This window comes from Salmo salar, chromosome 07 (genome assembly GCF_965601325.2).
Source record: "Salmo salar chromosome 07, fSalSal1, whole genome shotgun sequence".
In the NCBI taxonomy this organism is placed as follows: Eukaryota; Metazoa; Chordata; class Actinopteri; order Salmoniformes; family Salmonidae; genus Salmo; species Salmo salar.
Genome location: NC_138297.1, coordinates 4,109,123 through 4,120,303, shown reverse-complemented (window position 1 = coordinate 4,120,303; position 11,181 = coordinate 4,109,123). Strand labels below are relative to the sequence as shown.

Here is an 11,181-nt window from a genome sequence, read left to right as displayed (position 1 = left end):
TTATTAAAATAAACATTATGACACATAAGAAGAAGAAGAAAAAAAACTGGACAGGTGCTCTAAGTGTCTTTCTTAAACTCACACAATATGATGTTTGAATTACAGACTGCAGCTTTAAAACAGTGACGGCAGCAATAAACAACAGTAGGCTACAGTGATGCACAATGAACGGGACTTTGGGGGTAAAACAAGATACTTGAAAAGGTGTGAAGAAACTGGGTTTGAACACCAGAGCTGATGAAAGTCCTAAATCAGAATAATGGAACCCAGTAAAATATTAAAAGCCAAGTGGTTTCATACCTTAGAACTGGGAGATAGTTCAAATTCGTAATTCTACGGCTCCAACTCCAGATAGTTCCATAGTAGGTGAATTATTGTACTTTTTGGAAATGAAAGCCTGAGAAGAGTCCATAGTCATGCAAATGAAAGAGCAACATTGCCACCGTGTGGTTAACAACTGATATTCCATCAACAATGCCGGCAACAAAATAACTTAAAATGAGAGAATTATGTTCGATTAATTAAATACAGTAATAATAATAATAATAATAACAACAACGTCAAATTCTCTCATAAATAGCCAAGAAACAAACAGTTACGTCTATATCCGTCGTATTTTAAAAATACAAATACAAATAACAAAAATTATTATAATTGTATAAATTATTATTATTATTTATTATATATATTATTATGTAATAAATGTATTATAATATAATACAAATAAAATGCATTACAGGTATTGTAAATGGTTATTTTCAGCTAACAAGCCGCATTAGCAGTACTTGGTCACCAGGCCCATGTCTGTGTGGCTGCAGTGTGGAAACGCAACCACACGGGGCGCTGTTGAGTAGTTCGTTTCACCGCCGGGGGGGTTTAGACTCAACAAAAAACTAGTTCTTCGCATTTTGACCCACTTTCTGATTTGAACGAAAGGCTTGTTTGTTCTCTCTCTTTCTTTTTTCTCTCTCTCTTTCCGATAGTTTAGCTCATAGCAAGGCGGTAGAAACACCAAACACTTTACAACCACATCCGAGACAGAAGAAGGGAACATGGACATGAAAAAGAGAATTCACCTAGAACTGAGAAATAGGACGCCGTCGGATGTAAGTAACTCATATATATATATATCTATTTATATATATATATATATATATAATTTAGATCTAAACTCGGTAACACCAAAGTTTACGGTGTGTGGAAGTAAGTCATGGCGAGCACATGGGGTCCTCTCATTAGAACAAGCCTACTACTACAAATGTATGCTATTTATTCTCAACAACAACAAAAAATCCAAATTGTTAAGATAAATATGTATATTGTAAACTAGATAGCAGACTGTGTTTGATTCGTTGGTTTTCGTTGGTTTTGTGATCTCCAACGTCGTAACTGTAACAACCAGACAAACCGGGTTCGTGAGGTAAACAGGAAAAAAAAAATGGCTAACGAAATTAGCTTTTAACCTAACTCAATATTTTTACCTCAAATAATACACAATAGTTGTATTTCTATATATCGCAAGTCATCTGCTGCAGTTTTGTTATGTTATTTTATTTCATACATGTGTATATTTTGTAACAAAGGGGGGGGGGGGGGCCGTAGTTTTAAACATCAGCTAGCTATAGCAGTTAGCACTGTGAACTTGGCTGAAAGCGGTAGCCATTACCTGGTTAGCATGTTGGCTAACTATGCTAGCTAGCTACCAAGACAACCATTTTTTTCACCGGTTTAAAAGCTACCAAAATATATTTTTGTATTAATTTTTTTTTGTCGACTGAAACGATATTAAATGTACATAGATATGAACCGTTTTGGGGTAGACTTTTTTTTTACCGGTTAAATATGGTTTTATTTATTTGGCTATATAGTAGCTGGCTAACAACGTGTGTCTACTTTTAACTGGTGAAATGAGGCTACATCACGTGTCCAGAGTTTACAAACAGTTCTGTTTCTTAAGCATGGCTACTAATTCATACACCATATAAAATAACTTCCACACATACTTCAACCTTTTTGATATAAATACTGGTCAAATATTCCAAATAACTAGGGTTACTACTGAAACAACAACACTTTTTTTCTCTCTGTCTCTCTCTCTCTCTCTCTCTTTCCCTCTCTCTCTCTCTCTCTGTGTCTCTCTCTCTCTTCCTACCTCTGTCTCTCTCTTTTTTTCTCTCTCTCTTCCTACCTCTGTCTCTCTCTTTTTTTCTCTCTCTCTTCCTACCTCTGTCTATCTCCCAGGTTCAGGAGCTGGTCCTGGATAACTGTCGGTCCAACGAGGGGAAGATGGAGGGCATAACGGAGGAGTTTGAGAACCTGGAACTGTTGAGTCTCATCAACGTGGGTCTCATCAACGTCTCAAACATACCCAAACTGGGGAAATTAAGAAAGGTACAGCTACAACGGTTTGTGTGTGTTTACACCCTGTTTATTTTACAGTTCACCACATCTCCTCCATACCCAAACTGGAGGGGGGGGGGGGGGGAAGGTAGCTAGCCTGCACCACTGGGTCTTGCTGCCATAGTACTGTTTTTTATCAACTAACGTTTCATCACAGTAGATCAGCATGAATCTACAGTAGTAGGTTGTTTTTTGATTTTATTTAACCTAAAGTTGGGCCACGTGGCGCTGAATGTGTTTCCTACCCACAGCTAGAGGGTGTATATATAAAATCAACAAAATACAATTAGTTAATTTTCCATCTAAAATCACACTGGATGTATTGCATTGGGAGTATAGTTATTTCACTGTACAGCCGTACCTATGGATTGTAGGTCAATGACATGGGGGGGGGGGGGTTTATCAAGTCTACTCGATGACACTCAGAGAATGTTTCCTCTTCTTCTTCTTCTGTAGTTGGAGCTGAGTGACAACAGGATATCTGGTGGTTTGGAGGTGTTGGCCGAGAGGCTGGTCAACCTCACACACCTCAACCTCTCCGGGAACAAGTTCAAGGACATCAGCACACTGGAACCACTGGTGAATAAGACTATTGTGGCCGTGTATAAAACGACTATAGCTGTTTTATTTTTTTTATATATATATATATAGGCGGGAGGCAGTACGATTGGTTATAACCTCCCCTTTTTTCTAACTTTTTAAATAAAACTGCCGCTCTCATATGTCTTGTAACTGTGAATAACTGCCATAACCTCTCGCTCCCCCCCCCCCCCCCTCTCTCTCCCGCCCGCCATTAGAAAAAACTTCCCGTGTTGAAGTCTCTGGACCTGTTTAACTGTGAGGTCACCAACCTGGGAGATTACAGAGAGAGCATCTTCAAGCTCCTCCCTCAACTCACGTACCTGGACGGCTACGATATCGAAGACTGCGAGGCCTCCGATTCGGACGGCGAGGGAGACGGGATCGACGACGACGACGATGAAGGTAAGACTTGCTGAAGTGGGAACTAAAAAAAATATCTGATTTAGAAATAGCATCTACAAGGTTGACAAATGAGCAGAATATCCCGTGTGGCTCAGTTGGTAGAGCAATGGTGTTTGCAACGCCAGGGTTGTGGGTTCGATTCCCACGGGGGACCAGTACGGAAGGGGGGGGAAGATGTATGCATTCACTACTGTAAGTCCCTCTGGATAAGAGCGTCTGCTAAAATTACTAAAATGTAAAAATGTAAATATAAGCAGGAACATCAAGGGTCAACCATATAATAGCCCCGCAAAAAAAAAAATCTTGTCATTTCTGTCGGGGAACTTGAATCTGTCTAGTCAGATGAATGGACCTGTTTGGTTATTAGTCTTTATGAAGATGCTGAATGCCCTGGTCAAAGGTTGTAGACTATATAGGGGTCCATTTCAGACATATCCAACTAATTAAAATGGCGCTTGACTGAACTGATGTTGTCACTGTGAAACAGAGAGAGAGAGAGAGAGAGAATGATGTACTCTTGATTTTTAGAGGTCTTCACAGATCCACCTGTACCCGAATACTCGCGTCCGGATCCAGAATTTTTTTTTTTTAAATATCGTTCACAGGTTTGTATCTGATATGATTGTCACGAATCTCGTGTGTCATTTTAACTGATTTGTCCGGAAAGGACTCGTATAGATCTGAACGTGACTGCTGCAGGGGAGAGGGAAAGAGGGAGAGAGAGATTGACCACCGCAGTAGAGTGGGGGGGGGGGGGGGCCCAGGTCCATTTCAGAACGGGTCCAACTCATGTAGCAGTGGAGGCATCTAACTCCGATCAGAATTGGATCAGTGTCCTCGGGATACGATGTCTTGTGGCGCGCTGTCCTTCCGATCTCTCTGCCCAGTGCATCGGGAGAGTAAATATTTCTAGGCCATCTTGCCCTGGGGTGTTAAGTGCCTTGCTCAAAGCCACAACGGCAGGAGATGTAATACAACGAGATCTGAAATTATTATTCATTATTGAAACTCTTGGTAAAGATGAGGAATAATGACAACTGTAAAATAAATCATTCAAGTTATATTGTATGCTCTAAATAAAATAAATAAAGATGTATTTTTATACTAATACAATTGCTCAGAGAAATAGATTTTGTTTAATAAAAAAAAGTCATGTGTTTTTTTGGGGGGGGGGGGTTTTACCTCTGAAGGGGAGAGGTCAAAATGGACACCACCAAAGGTTGTTATAAATAAAGTATTATTTAGTCCCATATTCCTAGCACACAATGACAACATCAAGCTTGTAACTGTCACCACGAGGTGTTAATCTCCGCTGTTATCGCTGAGGTTAGCACGTCTCGGGAGGGGGGGGGGTTGTGGTATTGTAGAGTCACAAGGCTTAATCGGATGACCCCCCCCCCCCCCCCCCCCCTAGAGGTGAAAGAAACCCACACCTATTTAGGAGAGGTGCTGGCTAGCGGAGTAGAACGCTTGAAAAAATGTTTAAAAGGAGAGACTCTTCACTCTGGGAGCTCAGATGTAATAATTTAACAGGCAACGTCAGGACAGACAAGCCGTCTTCATCGGGGTATAATGACTGCGAGACCCTACCCGTTCGAGAGGGGGAGTCTTAATTGTTTAAAATATAATTTATGTATGTTATATAGCTCAATATTTTAATTATTTTATACAGTAATTATTGCTTATTTTTATCAATTGTCTCACTGATTTCAGACCCCAGTAAGACCAGGAGCCTTCAGTGTCAATGCCAGTGATAATGTGATTTTGTGAAGTGGTTCCTTACATCATACAACAACAAAGACAGTGGGTCTAATGTTGTCTCTGCTCTGCTCTGTCCTGTAGAAGACAGGGGGGACGACAGTGGGTCTAATGTTGTCTCTGCTCTGCTCTGTCCTGTAGAAGACAGGGGGACGACAGTGGGTCTAATGTTGTCTCTGCTCTGCTCTGTCCTGTAGAAGACAGGGGGACGACAGTGGGACTAATGTTGTCTCTGGTCTGTCCTGTAGAAGAGCAGGGGGTCTAATGTTGTCTCTGGTCTGTCCTGTAGAAGACAGGGGGTCTAATGTTGTCTCTGGTCTGTCCTGTAGAAGACAGGGGGTCTAATGTTGTCTCTGGTCTATCCTGTAGAAGACAGGGGGAGGACAGTGGAACTAATGTTGTCTCTGGTCTGTCCTGTAGAAGACAGGGGGTCTAATGTTGTCTCTGGTCTGTCCTGTAGAAGACAGGGGGTCTAATGTTGTCTCTGGTCTGTCCTGTAGAAGACAGGGGGAGGACAGTGGAACTAATGTTGTCTCTGGTCTGTCTTGTAGAAGACGGGGGGGTGTAATGTTGTCTCTGGTCTGTCCTGTAGAAGACGGGGACGACAGTGGGTCTAATGTTGTCTCTGCTCTGTCTTGTAGAAGACGGGGGGTCTAATGTTGTCTCTGGTCTGTCCTGTAGAGGGGAGAGGACAGTGGGTCTAATGTTGTCTCTGGTCTGTCCTGTAGAAGACGGGGGGGGTGTAATGTTGTCTCTGCTCTGTCCTGTAGAACAAGAGGGGGAGGGGGGAGAGTCTGAGGAGGACTTTGATGAAGAGGAGGAGGACGATGACGAAGAGGTCATTGCGGAGGAAGATGACGACAGTGCGGAGAGCGAAGAGGTAAGATCTGTGTAGAAATGGAATCGAACCTACATTAAGTTTCTTGACTGTGTGTCCAATATAATAATCAATAATAATAATCAATTGCTAATATAATAATCACAGAAATGAAAGCTGGATAGCCGACCATTTTAGCTAAAAAAAAAACAAAAAAAATCATAGAAGAAATGCAACTATTTTTCAGTTCTCCGGAAACTGGTTTAAGACCGACTGAAAAACTATCAAGGGGGAACAGAATGACTTTAGTCCTGACCTAGAGTTTCTCAAAGCATGATCAACAAGTTAGAGCGCTAACGTTTAGCTAACCACAAAACAACACTGCAGACGTTAGCGAACACATCCCTGGTGTCGCTCCTCTTTTCAGTTATATAAATATTAAAGTTCCCCAAAGCGAACACATCCCTGAGTCGCTCCTCTTTTCAGTTCGCTGCAGCCGGCGACTGGAACGAGCTGCAACAAAACACTCAAAACTGGACAGTTTTATCTCCATCTCTTCATTCACAAAGACTCAAATCATGGACACTCTTACTGACAGTTGTGGCTGCTTTGCGTGATGTATTGTTGTCTCTACCTTCTTGACCTTTGTGCTGTTGTCTGTGGCCCAATAATGTTTATACCCTGTGTTGTTCTGCTGCCATGTTGTGTTGCTTTCTGACCATGTCTTAGCTCTCTCTTTATGTAGTGTTTCTCTCTCGTTGTGGTATGTGTTTTGTCCTATTATTTATAGTTTTGAATCCCAGCCCCCGTCCCTGCAGGGAGGCTTTTTGCCAGGCCGTCATTGTAAATATGAATTTGTTCTTAACCGACTTGCCTAGTTAAATAAAGGTTAAAATAAAATAATCTAACGCTTGAAACTACACTGCAGACGGATGTTAGCTGTACTAACTGTTTCTCTCTCTAGGATGGGGAGGTGAACGGAGATATCGACGATGATGATGATGACGACGAAGATGATGGTTAGTACCGTTATCCAATCTCACAGGCCTAGTGTAGCTCTATCCTGGTCTGGTGTAGCTCTATCCCGGTCTGGTGTAGCTCTATCCCGGTCTGGTGTAGCTCTATCCCGGTCTGGTGTAGCTCTATCCTGGTCTGGTGTAGCTCTATCCCGGTCTGGTGTAGCTCTATCCCGGTCTGGTGTAGCTCCATCCCGGTCTGGTGTAGCTCTATCCCGGTCTGGTGTAGCTCTATCCCGGTCTGGTGTAGCTCTATCCCGGTCTGGTGTAGCTCTATCCCGGTCTGGTGTAGCTCTATCCCGGTCTGGTGTAGCTCTATCCCGGTCTGGTGTAGCTCTATCCCGGTCTGGTGTAGCTCTATCCCGGTCTGGTGTAGCTCTATCCCGGTCTGGTGTAGCTCTATCCCGGTCTGGTGTAGCTCTATCCCGGTCTGGTGTAGCTCTATCCCGGTCTGGTGTAGCTCTATCCCGGTCTGGTGTAGCTCTATCCCGGTCTGGTGTAGCTCTATCCCGGTCTGGTGTAGCTCTATCCCGGTCTGGTGTAGCTCTATCCCGGTCTGGTGTAGCTCTATCCCGGTCTGGTGTAGCTCTATCCCGGTCTGGTGTAGCTCTATCCCGGTCTGGTGTAGCTCTATCCCGGTCTGGTGTAGCTCTATCCCGGTCTGGTGTAGCTCTATCCCGGTCTGGTGTAGCTCCATCCCGGTCTGGTGTAGCTCCATCCCGGTCTGGTGTAGCTCCATCCCGGTCTGGTGTAGCTCTATCCCGGTCTGGTGTAGCTCTATCCCGGTCTGGTGTAGCTCTATCCCGGTCTGGTGTAGCTCTATCCCGGTCTGGTGTAGCTCTATCCCGGTCTGGTGTAGCTCTATCCCGGTCTGGTGTAGCTCTATCCCGGTCTGGTGTAGCTCTATCCCGGTCTGGTGTAGCTCTATCCCGGTCTGGTGTAGCTCTATCCCGGTCTGGTGTAGCTCTATCCCGGTCTGGTGTAGCTCTATCCCGGTCTGGTGTAGCTCTATCCCGGTCTGGTGTTTTAAAGGCTGTGATCCCTATATAGAGCCCTATGGATCGTGGTCTAAGTAGTACACTACATATGGTCTTTTGGGACACAACCAGACACGTTCTTCTGTTTGGTTCCCGTGTCTAAATGTCCTCTTCTCTTTTCTAGATGAGGATGACTCTCCAGCGAAAGGAGAGAAGAGGAAGAGGGATCCTGAGGATGATGACGATGATGAAGATTCAGTGTCCTCCCCTCCACCCCTCAATATCTGATTCCACCCCTCAAAATCTCTGATTCCACCCCTCAAAATCTCTGATTCCACCCCTCAAAATCTCTGATTCCACCCCTCAAAATCTCTGATTCCACCCCCTCAGTATCTCTGATTCCACCCCTCAGTATCTCTGATTCCACCCCTCAAAATCTCTGATTCCACCCCCTCAGTATCTCTGATTCCACCCCTCAAAATCTCTGATTCCACCCCTCAGTATCTCTGATTCCACCCCTCAAAATCTCTGATTCCACCCCTCAGTATCTCTGATTCCACCCCCTCAGTATCTCTGATTCCACCCCTCAGTATCTCTGATTCCACCCCTCAGTATCTCTGATTCCACCCCTCAGTATCTCTGATTCCACCCCTCAGTATCTCTGATTCCACCCCCTCAGTATCTCTGATTCCACCCCTCAGTATCTCTGATTCCACCCCCTCAGTATCTCTGATTCCACCCCTCAGTATCTCTGATTCCACCCCCTCAGTATCTCTGATTCCACCCCCTCAGTATCTCTGATTCCACCCCCTCAGTATCTCTGATTCCACCCCCTCAGTATCTCTGATTCCACCCCTCAGTATCTCTGATTCCACCCCCTCAGTATCTCTGATTCCACCCCTCAATCTCTCTGATTCCACCCCTCAGTATCTCTGATTCCACCCCTCAATCTCTCTGATTCCACCCCTCAGTATCTCTGATTCCACCCCTCAGTATCTCTGATTCCACCCCCTCAGTATCTCTGATTCCACCCCTCAGTATCTCTGATTCCACCCCCTCAGTATCTCTGATTCCACCCCCTCAGTATCTCTGATTCCACCCCCTCAGTATCTCTGATTCCACCCCTCAGTATCTCTGATTCCACCCCCTCAGTATCTCTGATTCCACCCCTCAATCTCTCTGATTCCACCCCTCAGTATCTCTGATTCCACCCCTCAATCTCTCTGATTCCACCCCTCAGTATCTCTGATTCCACCCCTCAGTATCTCTGATTCCACCCCCTCAGTATCTCTGATTCCACCCCCTCAGTATCTCTGATTCCACCCCCTCAGTATCTCTGATTCCACCCCCTCAGTATCTCTGATTCCACCCCCTCAGTATCTCTGATTCCACCCCCTCAGTATCTCTGATTCAAGCCGGTCTCAAAATACAACACTGTCCCTTTTAAGACATAAAAAAACTGGGTTAATAACTCATTAACTAGCGAAGGATATGAACAATGTGTTTCTTTAATCTCAAAACAAGCAGTCGACTCAACTTCAGCTGTAAACACAGTCCAAGGTAAATGTCACGGAGCCATTTATGGCAACGGTCTATTTGCATATAGGCCCTGGTTTCGTTTTTGTTTCGCTGAAAGTGGCTAATATTGCGTTTTTGATTCCGTCACAATTCCTCCCCCGACGCCTCAGTATCTCAGATTTCCCCCCCCCCCCCAAAATCCCTCCAGCCAATCTAGGATGTCCCGAATGGTACCTTTGTCCCTATATAGTGTGCTACTTTTGACCAGAACCCACAGGGCTTTTCTGATGAGTTCAGGGCTTTGGGCCCTGGTCAAAAGTAGCACACTATATAGGGACTAAGGTACCATTCGGGACATCCTAGATTGGCTGGAGGGATTTGGGGGGGGGCAGATAGATATATAGATAGATAGATATATATCTAGATATATATATATATATATATATATATATATATATATATATATATATATATATATATATATATATATATATATATATATATCCTCCGTTGCAAGGACTTGCGTTTCTCTGCTTCATGGTCGTTGAGGATCGGATGGAATCCCGAAAGAACCTCGCATTCGTTCCGTGACCTCACCGGGAGGGGGCGGGGCTCTCTGTGACGTCATAACGATGTCACCGCCCGGAGGTTCCGTGACGTCGTCGACTCCTTCGGAGCTCTCCGTCTGTAAACGACCTCGTCGCCCTGACAACCAACCAACCTTTTCCCAACAATGGGGGAACAACTCCCCAACAGTGCCTGTTATACCTACCAAATGGCACCCTATCGGCCATTTTGTGCACGCGCTACTTTTGGTTAGGGCCCGTGTCGGTCCCTTTAGTGCACTATATAGGGAATAAGGGGGGGGGGGGGCCCATGTAGGACATAATCAGAGCTTTTTAAAATATTTTTTCAGACTTTGTCGGGTTTTTTTCCTTAATTTTGTTGTTGTTGTTGCTGTCTGTCTCCTCCCTCCCTTGTGTTTTGGGTTAGGGTTGGACTGGAGCTATCCCCTACGTAGTGCACTACTCTATGGGTCCCGGTTAAAGTAGTGCACTACAGAGTAGTGCGCTACGTAGGGTACCACTGGGGATGCAAGCCTCCCAAGTTGTGGCTCTGTTTTTACTTTCTGTAAGTTAAGACAAAATGTACAAAAATTTACTTTGTAAATAAAATCTTAACATTTTCCTCCTTGCTCTCTTGTATGTCCTTTCCAATTTTTTTTTTTTTATCGTTGTCTACCGCCATTCTAACGCGCCCGCTTTGCCATGAACTAGAAAACGTTGTGCTGACGTTTTAAAGAGTACAGAACTATTTTTTGTGTTGGCAGGCTCTTGTATTCTTGTTTATCACCCAGGACCAGTTTGGGGGGGGGGGGGGAACAGACATTAAAAATGGTTGTCAAATGTCTGTTCTAAGTATACTATATATACAGAAGTATGTGGACACCCCCTCAAATTAGTGGATAAGGCTATTTCAGCCACACCCGTTGCATAAAATCGAGCACAAAGCCATTGCAATCTCCATAGACAAACATTGGCAGTAGAACGGCCCTTACTGAAGAGTCTCAGTGACTTTCAACGTGCCACCGTCATAGGATGCCACTTTTCCAACAAGTCAGTAAGTACAAATGTTTTGCCCTGCTAGAGCTGCCCCGTAAGTACTGTTATTGTGAAGTAGAAACATCAAGGAGCAACAATGGCTCAGCAGC

General features: G+C 44.3%; 1 protein-coding gene across 2 annotated transcripts; it reads left to right on the top strand.

The window, feature by feature from the left end:
- Positions 1 to 799: 799 nt before the first annotated feature.
- Positions 800 to 10,658, top strand: an32a (Acidic leucine-rich nuclear phosphoprotein 32 family member A). Of its 2 annotated transcripts, XM_014184339.3 has the most exons (7): positions 800 to 1,106; positions 2,242 to 2,391; positions 2,857 to 2,979; positions 3,198 to 3,384; positions 5,913 to 6,022; positions 6,924 to 6,978; positions 8,137 to 10,658. In XM_014184339.3, the coding sequence occupies exons 1-7, from the start codon at positions 1,053 to 1,055 to the stop codon at positions 8,238 to 8,240; spliced, it is 783 nt and encodes a 260-aa protein (XP_014039814.1). In that variant the 5' UTR covers positions 800 to 1,052; the 3' UTR covers positions 8,241 to 10,658.
- The last annotated feature ends 523 nt before the right edge of the window (positions 10,659 to 11,181 follow it).